The sequence below is a fragment of the Leucoraja erinacea genome, chromosome 11, assembly GCF_028641065.1.
Source record: "Leucoraja erinacea ecotype New England chromosome 11, Leri_hhj_1, whole genome shotgun sequence".
NCBI classification, from domain to species: domain Eukaryota; kingdom Metazoa; phylum Chordata; class Chondrichthyes; order Rajiformes; family Rajidae; genus Leucoraja; species Leucoraja erinaceus.
The window spans coordinates 59,987,611-60,002,920 of NC_073387.1; the positions used below are offsets into that span (position 1 = coordinate 59,987,611).

The following is a 15,310-nucleotide window of genomic DNA, read 5'->3' on the forward strand; positions in this document are numbered from 1 at the left end:
GACTAGTCAGCCAAGGAGAAGGCAGGTAGTGCAGGAGTCCCCTGAGGCCATCTCCCTCCAAAACAGGCATACCATTTTGGATACCGTTGGGGGAGATGACTAATCAGGGGAAGGCAGCAGCAGCAGCCATGTTCATGGCACCATGGAGGGTTCTGCTGCACAGGAGGGTCGGAAAAAGAGTGGGAGAGCTACAGTGATAGGAGATTCCATTGTAAGGGGAATTGATAGGCGTTTCTGCGGTGGCAACGGAAACTCCAGGATGGTATGTTGCCTCCCTGGTGCAAGGGTCAAGGATGTTTCTGAGCAGCTGCAGGGCATTCTGCTGGGAGAGGGTGATCAGCCAGATGTTGTGGTGCACGCAGGTACCAACAACAGGTAGAAAATGGGACGAGGTCCTACAAAGCAAATTTAGGGAGTGAGGAGGTAAATTAAAAAGTAGGACCTCAAAGGTAATAATCTCTGGATTACTACTAGTGCCACGTGCTAGTAAGAGTAGAAATGACGCGATATTTTGGATGAAGATGTGACTTGAGAGATGGTGAGAGGGGGAGGGATTCATATCCCTGGGGCATTGGAACCGGTTCTGGGGGAGGTGGGACCAGTATAAACCGGGCCGGGCTGGAACTGATGTCCTCGGGGGAGTGATTGCTAGTGCTGTTGGGAAGAGTTGAAACAAACAAGGCAGGGGGATGGGAACCAATGCAGGGAGACAGAGGGGTGTAAAATGAGGGCAGAAGCAAAAGGTAGAAGGGTGAAACGTAAAAGTTGAAGGCAGAGAGATCTATGGGGGAAATTAATGGCCCACATTACATCATAATTCTACAGGGCTAAGAATGTTAAAACAAACCTGAAAGCTTTGTGTCTCAATGCAAGGAGCATTCGTAATAAGGTGGATGAATTGAATGTGCAGTTAGTTGTTAATGGATATGATATAGTTGGGATTACGGAGACATGACTCCAGGGTGACCAAGGCTTGGAGTTCAACATGCAGGGATTTTCTATATTCAGGGAGGATAGACAGAAAGGAAGAGGAGGTGGGGTAGCATTGCTGGTTAAAGAGGAGATTAATGCAATGGTAAGGAGAGACATTAGCTTGGATGGTGTCGAATCTGCATGGGTAAAGGCGAAATAACCAATCGCAGAAAACACTTGTTGGAGTTGGGTACAGACCACCAAACAGCAGGTTTGGGATAGCATCAAACAGGAAATTGGGGATGCGTGTAGCAAAGGTACAGCAGTTATCATGGGTGACTTTGATCTACATGTAGATTGGGCTAACCAAATTGGTAACAGCGCTGAGGTGGAGGATTTCCTGGAGTATACGGGATGGTTTTCTAAGCCAATATGTAGAGGAACCGACTAGAGGGCAGGCCATCCTAGACTGGGTATTGTGTAATGAGGAAGGATTAGTTAGCAATCTAGTTATGCAAAGCCCCTTGGGCAACAGTGAGATAAATCAATATTCATACGACTGGGATGTAAGCTGCCCAAGGGAAATATGAGATGCTGTTCGTCCAATTTGCATTTAGCCACACTCTGACAATGGAGGAGTCCTAGGGCAGGAAGGTCTGTGTAGGAATGGGAAGGAGAATTAAAGTGTCTGGCAACATGCAGATCAGGATGGTTCAGGCTTCCCAAAATGCAACACCTCACATTTTTCTATATTAAATTCCATCAACAATTCCTCGGCCCACCTGGTCAATCGATCAAGATCCTGCTGCAATCGTTCACAACCATCTCCACTATCTGCAAAACCACCCACTTTTGTATCATCTGCAAACTTGCAAGCAGTCGGTAGTGAATATGTTAGAGGCCTGATGAATTCTCCCCATCTGAATGGGTACCTACAACTCTATCCTGCAGTACTATTCTCTACATCTCCAACATACCTACCAAGTGTAGCATTGACAGCCCACCCCCACAACGTAATCAGGAACGTTTCAAAGGTTCTTTGATAGCCTGAGATAGAAACATAGAAACATAGAAATTAGGTGCAGGAGTAGAGGCCATTCGGCCCTTCGAGCCTGCACCATTCGCCATTCAATATGATCATGGCTGATCATCCAACTCGGTATCCTGTACCTGCCTTCTCTCCATACCCCCTGATCCATTTAGCCACAAGGGCCACATCTAACTCCCTCTTAAATATAGCCAATGAACTGGCCTCAACTACCTTCTGCGGCAGAGAGTTCCAGAGATTCACCACTCTCTGTGTAAAAAAAGTTTTCCTCATCTCGGTCCTAAAAGATATCCCCTTTATCCTTAAACTGTGACCCCTTGTTCTGGACAATCTTCCTGCATCTAGCCTGTCCAACCCGTTAAGAATTTTGTAAGTTTCTATAAGATCCCCCCTCAATCTTCTAAATTCTAGCAAGTACAAATCGAGTCTATCCAGTCTTTCTTCATATGAAAGTCCTGACATCCCAGGAATCAGTCTGGTGAACCTTCTCTTTACTCCCTCTATGGCAAGAATGCCTCAGATTAGGAGACCCAAACTGTACGCAATACTCCAGGTGTGGTCTCACCAAGACCCTGTACAACTGCAGTAGAACCTCCCTGCTCCTATACTCAAATCCTTTTGCTATGAATGCTAACATACCATTCGCCTTCTTCACTGCCTGCTGCACCTGCATGCCTACTTTTAATGACTGGTGCACCATGACACCCAGGTCTCGTTGCATCTCCCCCTTTCCTAATCGGCCACCATTCAGATAATAATCTACTTTCCTGTTTTTGCCACCAGTGGATAACCTCACATTTATCCACATTATACTGCATCTGCCATGCATTTGCCCACTCACCCAGCCTATCCAAGTCACCTTGCAACCTCCTAGCATCCTCCTCACAGCTAACACTGCCCCCCAGCTTCGTGTCATCCGCAAACTTGGAGATGTTGCATTCAATTCCCTCGTCCAAATTATTAATATATATCGTAAATAGCTGGGGTCCCAGAACTGAGCCTTGCGATACCCCACTAGTCACTGCCTGCCATTGTGAAAAGGACCCGTTTACTCCTACTTTTTGCTTCCTGTCTGCCAGCCAGTTCTCTATCCACATCAATACTGAACCCCCAATACAGTGTGCTTTAAGTTTGTATACTAATCTCTTATGTGGGACCTTGTCGAAAGCCTTCTGAAAGTCCAGATATAACACATCCACTGGTTCGCCCTTATCCACTCTACTAGTTACATCCTCAAAAAATTCTATAAGATTCGTCAGACATGATTACTACTCCAGAATCTAAAGAGTTTTGAAAGATTATTACTAATGCATCCACTATTTCTGGAGCTACTTCCGTAAATACTCTGGGATGCAGCCTATCTGGCCCTGGGGATTTATCGGCCTTTAATCCATTCAATTTACCTAACACCACTTCCCGGCTAACCTGGATTTCACTCAGTTCCTCCATCTCATTTGACCCCCGGTCCCCTGCTATTTCTGGCAGATTATTTATGTCTTCCTTAGTGAAGACAGAACCTAAGTAGTTATTCAATTGGTCTGCCATGTCCTTGTTCCCCATGATCAATTCACCTGTCTTTTCTGACTGTAAGGGACCTACATTTGTTTTAACTAATCTTTTTCTCTTCACATATCTATAAAAGCTTTTGCAGTCAATTTTTATGTTCCCTGCCAGTTTTCTTTCATAATCTATTTTCCCTTTCCTAATTAAGCCCTTTGTCCTCCTCTGTGGACTGAATTTCTCCCAGTCCTCTGGTAGGCTGCTTTTTCTGGCTAATTTGTACGCCTCATCTTTTGTTTTGATACTATCCCTGATTTCTCTTGTTATCCACGGATGCACTACCTTCCCTGATTTATTGTTTTTCCAAACTGGGATGAACAATTGTTGTAGTTCATCCATGCAGTCTTTAAATGCCTTCCATTGCATATCCACCGTCAACCCATTAAGAATCAATCGCCAGTCTATCTTGGCAAATTCACGTCTCATACCCTCAAAGTTACCTTTCTTTAAGTTCAGCACCCTTGTTTCTGAATTAACGATGTCACTCTCCATCCTAATGAAGAACTGAACCATATTATGGTCACTCTTGCCCAAGGGGGCACGTACAACAAGATTGCTAACTAACCCTTCCTCATTACTCAATACCCAGTCTAGAATAGCCTGCTCTCTCGTTGGTTCCTCTACATGTTGGTTTAGAAAACTATCCCGCATACATTCCAAGAAATCCTCTTCCTCAGCACCCCTGCCAACTTGATTCGCCCAATCTATATGTAGATTGAAGTTACCCATTATAACTGTTTTACCTTTGTTGCACGCATTTCTAATTTCCTGTTTGATGCCATCCCCAACTTCACTACTACTGTTAGGTGGTCTGTACACAACACCCACCAGCGTTTTCTGCCCCATAGTGTTTCGCAGCTCTACCCATATCGATTCCACATCCTCCAAACTAATGTCCTTCCTTTCTATTGCGTTAATCTGCTCTCTAACCAGCAACGCTACCCCACCTCCTTTCCCTTTCTGTCTATCCCTCCTGAATATTGAATATCCCTGGATGTTCAGCTCCCAACCTTGGTCACCCTGGAGCCATACTCCGTGATCCCAACTATATCATAGTCATTAATAGCTATCTGCACATTCAACTCATCCACCTTATTACGAATGCTCCTTGCATTGAGACACAAAGCCTCCAGGCTTGTTTTTACAACACTCTTACTCCTTATACTATTATGCTGAAAAGTGGCCCTTTTTGATTTTTGCCCTGGATTTGCCGGCCTGACACTTTTACTTTTCACCTTGCTACCTATTGCTTCTACCCTCATTTTACACCCCTCTGTCTCTACGCTCACACATTTAAGAAACCTTTTCCCTTTAACTCCATCCTCCACTATCCCATTCGACACCCCACCGCCCTTATTCAGTTTAAAACCACCCGTGTAGCAGTGGCAAACCTGCCTGCCAGAATGCTGGTCCCACACCTGTTAAGATGCAATCCGTCCCTTTTGTACAGTTCCCCCTTACCCCAAAGAATCTAAATCCCTGCCCCGTGCACCAGTTCCTCAGCCACACGTTCAGGTCCCGTATCTCCCTGTTCCTGCTCTCGCCAGCACGAGGAACTGGAAGCAAACCGGAGATAACATCCTGGAGGTCCTGCTTTAGATGTATTAGATTGGAAACTACCTGGATCAAGGCTTCCTTTGGTGAAACACCACTGGGACAGTAGTTATTGTGGAATATTGAATATTATTGGACACATGGCAACCACACCTTCTGATGATTTGCTGCCTCTCTCTGTTCTCTCAGCCTGCTCTATCTGTACCAGGCTGTATGTGTGTTGCCTGTTCTATCTGTTCTATCTGCACCAGACTGTGTGTTGCCTGTTCTATCTGCAACAGGCTGTGTGTGTGTTGCACTTCAAGCCTGCACCGCCATTTAATGTGATCATGGCTGATCATCCACAATCAGTACCCCGTTCCTGCCTTCACCCTATATCACCTGACTCTGCTATCTTTAAGAGCCCTGTCTAACTCTCTCTTGAAAGTATCCAGAGAACTGGCCTCCACCGCCCTCTGAGGCAGAGAATTCCACAGACTCACAACTCTCAGTGTGAAAAAGTTTATCCTCATCTCTGTTCTAAATGGCTTACCCCTTATTCTTATACTGTGGCCCCTGGTTCTAGACTCCCCCAACATTCGGAACATGTTTCCTGCCTCTACCGTGTCCAAACCCTTAATAATGTTTCAATAAAATATCCTCTCATCCTTCTAAATTCCAGAGTATACAAGCCCAGCCGCTCCATTCTATGAACATATGACAGTCCCGCTATCCCGGGAATTAACCTTATGAACCTACCCTGTACTCCCTCAATAGCAAGTATGTCCTTCCTCAAATTTGGAGACCAAAACTGCACACAATACTCCAGGTGTGGTCTCACTTGGCCCCTGTACAACTGCAGAAGGACCTCTTTGCTCATATACTCAACATCTCTTGTTATGAAGGCCAACATGCCATTCGCTTTCTTCACTACCTGCTGTACCTGCATGCTTACTTTCATTGACTGATGAACAAGGACCCCCAGATCCCATTGTACTTCCCCTTTTCCCAACTTGACACCATTTAGATAATAATCTGCCTTCCTGTTTTTGCTAACAAAGTGGATAACCTCACATTTATCCACATTAAATTGCATCTGCCATGCATCTGCCCACTCATCCAACCTGTCCAAGTCACCCTGCATTCTCATAGCATCCTCCTCACAGTTCACACTGCCACCCAGCTTTGTGTCATCTGCAAATTTGATAATGTTACATGTAAACCCTTCATCTACATCATTAATATATGGTGTAAATAGCTGTGGTCCCAGCACTGAGCCTTGTGGTACCCCACTAGTCACTGCCTGCCATTCTGCAAGGGACCCGTTAATCTCTATTCTTTGTTTCCTGTTTGCCAACCCATTTTCTATCCATGTCAGCACTCTACCCCCAATACCATATGCCCTAATTTTGCCCACTAATCTCCTATGTGGGACCTTATCAAATGCTTTCTGAAAGCCCAGGTACACTACATCCATTGGCTCTCCCTTGTCCATTTTCCTAGTTACATCCTCAAAAAATTCCAGAAGATTAGTCAAGCATGATTTCCCCTTCGTAAATCCATGCTGACTCGGACCGATCCTGTTACTGCTATCCAAATGTGTCGCTATTTCATCTTTCACAATTGATTCCAGTTCCCCACCACTGGTGTCAGGCTAACTGGTCTATAATTCCCTGTTTTCTCTCTCCTGCCTTTCTTAAAAAGTGGGATAACATTAGCTACCCTCCAAGAACTGATCCTGAATCTATAGAACATTAGACAATGATCACCAATGTATCCAGGTAAGGTGTGTGGGTCTCGGTTGAGGTGTGATGGGAGTGTAGTGTCCAGGTGAGGTGTGATGGGAGTGTGGAAGTACATCTGTGTCCTTGGTCTCACCTCCCGATGCTCATCTGCAGTGAGCACCTCAATTGTTGTTTAACTTTCCATCAGGAGAGTTTCCTGTAAACTCCTGGATTGAAAGCATCTCAGAAACAAATCTAAAATCCCAGGCTGCCCATTTCTTGCACTCTTCCACAATTAGCCCATGAAAGTGAGAGCACGGCCATGTTATCTTGATGAGACACGGGCCCTGGCTCCAATCCACACCAGGCAGCTCCCGCTGCAGGTGAGCCTATCCTTTAAGGAGCAATCCATCGGGTTGGTACCACCAGGATGTTGAATTAATCATAGTGGGAGCACAAACTACCACTGGTCAAATAACAATTTGTCCAATACGTTTCTGTTTAAAAAACAACATTTCATTCTTGCTGAACAAATTAGTGAGAATCCCTCTCTTTGCCATTCAATTCCTCCCCACAATATTTATGTGCCCACTTAATAAAGAAAGACTAAATGTTTTACTAAATATCCGCATAATCTCTGACATGTCAGGAGCAAAGTCGCGAGTGAGTTCTAAATACGTTACTCATGAATGGATTCATGAGCCTTCATTCACTGAAGGTTTACTGAAATGCTGCTGTTTAAACAGAAACTATTTATTTCATATGTTGAGAAACAAGTAGAATCGCTTTTTGCTTCTCGGCATCAACTGTGAAACCACAACCATTTCCTAAAGCTGTTCTGAATAATGTCTAGGCATTCAATTAAAGTAACCAAGTGTGTGGGCTGTTACAGTCAGGGTGCGCGTGGACTGATACATTAGGGTATCAGTTACAGTATCAGTGTGTGTGGACTGTTACTGTATCAGTGTGTATGGGTTGTTACTGTATCATGTGTGTGTGTGTGTTGATTGTTACAGTATCAGTGTGTGTGGATTGTTACTGTATCAGTGTGTGTGGATTGTTACTGTATCAGTGTGTGTGGACTGTTACTGTATCAGTGTGTGTGGACTGTTACTGTATCAGTGTGTGTTGATTGTTACAGCATCAGTGTGTGTGTGTTGATTGTTACTGTATCAATGTGTGTGGACTGTTACTGTATCAGTGTGTGTGGACTGTTACTGTATCAATGTGTGTGGACTGTTACTGTATCAATGTGTGTGGATTGTTACAGCATCAGTGTGTGTGGACTGTTACAGCATCAGTGTGTGTGTGTTGACTGTTACTGTATCCGTGTGTGTGGACTGTTACTGTATCAGTGTGTGTGTGTTGACTGTTACAGTATCCGTGTGTGTGGATTGTTTTGGCATCTTGTTTGAACATCACTCATTTATCAAAGATATTCTACTGACATCCTTTATTTACTGCATCTCTGCAGCAAAGACCACATGTAATTCTGGGCGATACAATTATCTGTCCAATTTGTCAGCGATGTGCTGCGGCTCCTATTCTGCAGCTTCCTAGTTTAACTCTTCAGTGGGTTCGAGGTGCTCTGGATTGTGAGAATCACGTTTGGGTTGTTGATCTCTGCTGCCTCGGGTGTCCGGCCCTTGATTGGATGAGGAGTGTGAGTGTGGGGGTAGGGAAACGTGGGGGTGGGGAGATGGGAAAGGGTGGGGTGGGTTGGGTGGGGGGAGTGTGGGACGGAGGTGGGGGTCGGGGGGTGTATAAATGGGGGGAAGGGTGGCGGGATGGAGAGGGATTAGTGGGGGGGGATGGGGGGGGGGGTGGGGGTTGGTGGGGAGGATCGGAGGGGGTATGATTGATGCATTCCACTCATTCCAGGACATTCCAGACCACTGAGTGTACATTGCAGCCTCTATATATGGGGAGGTTTGACAGTTCTGATCCAGCATTGCACTGATGTAAAGCCCCGGGCTCCTCCATGCACAAGTAGCTGCCTTTGGCCGGGTAGTTAGTGCGGTAGTCTCTGGTGGGGTAGAGGTGCACCAGTCCGATCTGCTCTGCCACAGGCTTTGTGCCGCTGGAGTGTTGGCGATGGTTCTGGTGGCAGTGTGGCCGATCCTGGTCGGCATCTTTACCTCAGTGGCTCCCGCCGTGCTGCTTGTGACTGCCAGCATCTACCTGTGGCATCTACGGTGGCAGCTGAGCCACGACAGGAGCTGGCTGCTTCCTCTCCCCCCCGGATCCATGGGACTGCCCATTGTCGGTGAAACTCTGCACTGGTTGCTGCAGGTAGGTCTGCTGGGTGGGTGGGGGCTGAATGAACAAAGAGAGGCTGCATAACTACACTGAGTGTTTCTGTCTTTACTGTTTGTCGCCTTTTCTCCACGTGTCACTGTCACCCAGGGGATAAGTCCATAGACAACGTATATGTCACGTGGAAACAGGCCCCTCGGCCCAACCTGCCCACACTGGCCCACATGTCCCATCTACACTCGTCCAATCAGCCTGCGTTTGGCTCATATCCCTCTAAACCTGTTCTATCCATGTACCTGTCTATGTGATAGTACCTGCCTCAACTACCCCCCCCCCCCCCCCCCCCCCCCCCCCCCCCCAGTTTCCTATTAAATCTCTCCCCCCTCATCTTCCTATTAAATCTGTCCCCCCTGTGTCCTCTGGTCCTCTGGTACAAGAGAAACGAGGAAACGAGGGCCTTGGATTTCTGGAAGTTTATAAATTCTAGGAGCAGAATTGGGCCATTCGGCCCATCTAGTCTACTCCGCCATTCAATCATGGCTGATCTAATTGTAGTTTTAATTGAGCTTATTGTCACATGTACCCAGGTACAGTGATAGGCTTGTGTTTCGCGCTAACCAGTTACAACCGATCAATTTACAGTGTACAGATAAATGATAAGGTAATAACGTTTGGTGCAAGGTAAAGCCAGCAAAGTCCGATCAAGGATAGTCCGAGCCAGGGCCACTAGCTCCGTATCCCAGCCACTCTCCTATCTCTCGCCGTGTATCAGCTCTGTATCTCACCCTCCCGTTATCACAGCAGCACCATACCCCACCTGCACCGTGTCCCACCTGCACCGTGTCCCACCTGCACCGTGTCCCCACCTGCACCGTGTCCCACCTGCACCGTGTCCCCACCTGCACCGTGTCCCCACCTGCACCGTGTCCCACCTGCACCGTGTCCCACCTGCACCGTGTCCCACCTGCACCGTGTCCCACCTGCACCATGTCCCAGCTCCGTGTATCAGCGACGTTGCCGGCCGAGTACTGACGGAGTTATGGCTATTTCTAGCTGAGTTTCTGAACTAAGAGAGGTGGTTTTGTGTGGGGGTGGGGGGTGTGGAAAGGCACGAGTTAAGAGCGGAGAGAGGGCGAGTGTGACTGACCCGTGCCTGGCCCTTGTGTTGCAGGGCTGCGAGTTCCACAGCTCCAGACGCAGACAACATGGACATGTGTTCAAGACGCACCTTCTGGGGCGGCCGGTGGTGCGGGTGTCCGGGGCCGCGTTGCTGCCGCCGCTGTTGCTGGAGGAGACAAGCCGGGTAGGGGTCAGTTGGCCCCGCAGCGCCCACGACATGTTGGGGCCTCACAGTCTGGCCAATTCCAGCGGACACACGCACCGCGCCCGCCGCAAGGTACCGGCCTCATTCAGGCGTTTGTGCCGGGGTTGGGTCGGAAGGGTGATAATCCCAGAATTATTCCACATCATTCCCTGAGCGGGCGCGTCCCGGCACAACAGTAGTGTCGGTGTCTCCATCCACCCTGACATAGACCAGCACAGGAACGGCCCTTCGGCCCACATTGTCTGTGCTGAACCCATCTCATCCAGATCCATCTGTTGCCTGACATTTGCGGATAGATTCCATCGATATTGGCTCATTTTTAATTTTACACCAGACCAATCTCCGGGTAACAAAGGATGCGCTCTGAATACAAAGGAGAGACCCACGTCCTCCGCGCCGGGAACCCGCCGGCACTTCCTCACATCAGCGAGGGCACAGAGCGCCCCCACCCCCACTCTCTTCATCATTAGTAGTTCATAAATGTAAAATAACATTGTTATGTGCTATTAAAGTTGTCGGGGTAATAGAGACGACAAAGGTTGGGACCCCCTGCTCTTTGGGCTAGCGGAATCAAGGGATATGGGGAGACGGCAGGCACGGGGTACTGTTTGGGGATGATCAGCCATGATCACATTGAATGGCGGTGCTGACTCGAAGGGCCGAATGGCCTCTACTCCTGCACCTATTGTCTATGTTTAAAAATGGAGTAAGAACCTTACTTTGATGTAAAACATTACTGCACATGGTGGTTTATACCAAAGACAGACACAGAGTGCTGGAGTAACTCAGCGGGTCAGGCAGCATCTGTGGAGAACATGGATACGTGACGTTTCAGACTGAAGAAGGCTCCTGACTCGAAAGGTTCTCCATGTTCTCCACAGATGCTGCCTGACCCGCTGAGTTACTCCAGCACTCTGTGTCTATCTTGTGCACAGTGCACGGCTTGTTTGATTTACAATGAGTGTTTCTCTCCATCCTCCTGAATGTTTATTTTAATTTCCCCATGGGTTTGTCCACAGGTCTACGCTAGAGTTTTCAGCCAGGCTGCTTTAGACAGTTACTTGCCGCAGATTGTGAAGTTGGTGAGAGAGGCTGTGACGGGCTGGTGTGCAAGGCCAGGCCCAGTCTCCGTGTACCCCGAGAACAAGCGGCTCACGTTGAGGATAGCTGCAGCTGCGCTGCTCGGATCTTTGCCAAGTCAGGAGGAGCTGACTGACCTCTTCACCAACATGGAGCAACTCAGCGAGAACATCTTCACGCTGCCCATAGACGTTCCGGGTAGCGGCTACAGAAAGGTAGGAACTGGTCGCCACTCTTCTCTCGTGACAAGGTCCCGCAATTTATGTAGAAGTTTTCAAAAAGAAAATCCTTACTGTTCCGTAAAGATCCGCACGTCATTCAGGGAAAGCCTGGGTGGGGCACGGCGAGCCGGGGTTCGTTCCCCCGCTGTGTGAAGCCACAGACGGGGCAGCGAGATGTCCCTGCACCTTCTGCAGAATCGGAACCCGGCTACACCACATTGTCCGAGGCTGAGACTGAGCGAGGTGTGGAAACTAATGTGGAGGAAAGGCAAATATTCAGGTCTGGAACCAGTAATCCGTCAGAAAATGTTCTAGATAGAAACATAGACAATAGGTGCAGGAGTAGGCCATTCGGCCCTTCGAGCCTGCACCACCATTCAATGTGATCATGGCTGATCATCCAACTCAGTATCATGTACCTGCCTTCTCTCCATACCCCCTGATCCCTTTAGCCACGAGGGCCACATCTAACTCCTTCTTAAATATAGCCAATAAACTGTGTGTCCTCAACTACCTTCTGTGGCAGAGAATTCCAGAGATTCACCACTCTCTGTGTAAAAAATGTTTTTCTCATCTCGGTCCTAAAGGATTTCCCCCTTTATCCTTAAACTGTGACCCCTTGTTCTGGACTTCCCCAACATCAGGAACAATCTTCCTGCACCTAGCCTGTCCAACCCCTTAAGAATTTTGTACATTTCTATCAGATCCCCCCTCAATCTTCTAAATTCTAGCGAGTACAAGCCGAGTCTATCCAGTCTTTCTATAGATCAGGCAATTTCTCCCGCAAACCTTCATCCTGTATCCTCACAGAATCAAATTCCTCAAATGTTGCAAAATATACTTGGCTAATAAAGTATGATTATGATGCTGATGCTGCCCGACCTGCCAAGAGTTACTGCCCCCGCTGTAAAAATTAATCTGCCCCTTCTGAAGCATTAACTTCTCCAGACTGAAGTCTATAAATCCATCACAATGTGCATATGAAGTTAATTTAAAAATTATCTCCAGTACAATCTGACCATTCACATTCCCTTAATCTAGTACAGAAGGTGAACCTGATGTGTAATCATGGAAACCTGTCTCTATGGGTGAAGAGAAACGTGTCCTTAACTTTGTAAATTGCGAAGGGACAGGGTCTGTAGGTGCCTGATGTCCCTGACAGTGCCCAGTGAGTGTGCTAAATCTGCCCCTGTGTTAAACCCAGTACTAATCCCAGTACTAATCCCAGTACTAATCCCAGTACTAAACCCAGTACTAAACCCAATACTAAACCCAGTACTAAACCCAGTACTAAACCCAGTACTAAACCCAGTACTAAACCCAGTACTTAACCCAGTACTAAACCCAGTACTAAACCCAGTACTAAACCCAGTACTAAACCCAGTACTAAACCCAGTACTAAACTTAAACCCAGTACTAAACCCAGTACTAAACCCAGTACTTAACCCAGTACTAAACCCAGTACTAAACCCAGTACTAAACCCAGTACTAAACCCAGTACAGTACCCAGTACTAAACCCAGTACTACAGTACTAAACCCAGTACTAAACCCAGTACTAAACCCAGTACTAATCCCAGTACTTAACAGTAAACCCAGTACTATCCCAGTACTAATCCCAGTACATCCCTGTACTAAACCCAGTACTAATCCCTGTACTAAACCCAGTACTAATCCCTGTACTAATCCCTGTACTAAACCCAGTACTAAACCCAGTACTAATCCCAGTACTAAACCCAGTACTAAACCCAGTACGTAACCCAGTACTAATCCCAGTACTAAACCCAGTACTAAACCCAGTACTAATCGCAGTACTAAACACTAAACTCTGCCCAGGCATCATTTGTAGCTCTTCCCAACGTTCCTGGAATCGCTCGGGGAATTCCTTACCTCCGACTGAACTGAACTAATTGGGAATTTCCACATTTCTGGAAATATCAGGTTGTGTAAATGTGCCAGTAATTAATGTATAACTGTAACACATGAAACTGCTGCAGAACTAAACCGACCCCACTCCGTGTAACAGCCTCCAGCCCAACGGGAATTCTGGCCCCTTCCGGATGTTCCCAGTGCAACAAGTGACTGCCTTGCGTCTAGCTGCCCAAATCCTTGGGTTTTCCTCCCTCAACATACCCACCCCTCATCCTCTGTAAAATCTCATCACCAAAATGTTCCCCTTTACCTTAACCTGAACGTACAGCCCTCCGCTCACTCTGCAGCAAGCCCAACATTACAATCAAACCCGCTGACAAGGGAGGTGCCGTGGTAGCCACGCACGCTGACCTCTACCGGGCTCAGACCAGGCAACAACTCTCAGACACCTCCTCCTACGCTCCATAGATGCTGCTGCACCCGCTGATCAGCTTTTTTGTGTAACCTCTTCCTACTTATCCTTGGACAATGATCCCTAACTTCTCTTGTCAGCCACGGTTGCCTCCTACACCCCTTAGAATCTTTCTTCCTTTTTGGAATGAAATGATCCTGCGTCTTCCGGATTATGCCCAGAAATTCCTGCCATTGCTGTTCCATCGTCATTCCTGCTAGGGTCCCTTTCCAGTCTACCTTGGCCAGCTCCTCTCTCATGCCTTCATAGTCCCCTTTGTTCAACTGCATCACTGCCACTTCCGATTTAACCTTCTCCTTCTCAAATTGCAGATTAAAACTAACCATATTATGATCACTACCTCCAAGCAGTTCCTTTACCTCGAGTTCTCTTATCATATCTGGTTCTTTAGACTAAATCTAGAATTGCCTTTTCCCTGGTCGGCTCCATTACAAGCTGCTCTAAGAATCCATCTCGGAGGCACTCAACAAACTCTCTTTCTTGGGGTCCTGAACCAACCTGATTTTCCCAGTCTACCTGCATATTGAAATCCCCCATCACCACAGTGGCATTACCTTTGTTACATGCCAGTTTTAACTCCTGCTGCAACTTACACCCTATATCCGGGCTACTATTTGGGGGTCTGTAGATAACACCAATTAGTGTCTTCTTGTCTTTGCAATTCCTCAACTCAATCCACAGTGACTCCACCTCGTCAGTCCCTATGTCTTCCCTCAGAAGGGAATTAATTCCATTCCTCACCAGAAGAGCTACCCCCCTCCTCTGCCCACCTGCCTGTCCTTTCTATAGGATGTATAACCCTGAATATTAAGTTCCCAGGCCCGATCCTCCTGCAGCCACGTCTCAGTAATCCCCACAATGTCATATCTACCAACCTCTACCTGAGCCTCAAGCTCATCTACTTTACTTCTTATACTTTGCGCATTCAAATACAATACTTTTAATTCCTTACGTATCTCACCATTCACATCGATCCCTATTACAATTGGCCATACTGTCCTATCCTTTGTGAGCTTCCTTTCCTGTTAATTCTGGGGTTATTAACTATCCCTTTACTCCCTTTCCCTTTAACTCCGTCCACGACTATCCCATTTGACACTCTGCAATGACTTCCGTTTTCCAGCCCCCCACTCCCTCATCTTTGCTATGGATGTCCAGTCACTCTACGCCTCCATCCCCCACCAGCCAATTTCCATCTAGCACAGCAGGTCCTCACCCTCAACACCTTCTCCTTCAACTCCTCGCACTTCCTCCAAGTCCAAGGCGTAGTTATGGGCCCCCGCATGGGCTCCTGCTATGCCTGCCTCTTT

General features: G+C 47.3%; 1 protein-coding gene across 1 annotated transcript in view; it reads left to right on the forward strand.

The window, feature by feature from the left end:
* Positions 1-8,663: 8,663 nt before the first annotated feature.
* LOC129701869 (cytochrome P450 26B1-like) overlaps positions 8,664-15,310 on the forward strand; it is a 15,846-nt gene continuing 9,199 nt past the window's right edge. The window contains exons 1-3 of the mRNA XM_055643357.1: positions 8,664-9,069; positions 10,205-10,429; positions 11,377-11,652. Of these exons, the coding sequence (XP_055499332.1) occupies positions 8,872-9,069; positions 10,205-10,429; positions 11,377-11,652 (699 nt within the window). The 5' untranslated portion in view covers positions 8,664-8,871. The remainder of the gene's footprint in view (positions 9,070-10,204; positions 10,430-11,376; positions 11,653-15,310) is intronic.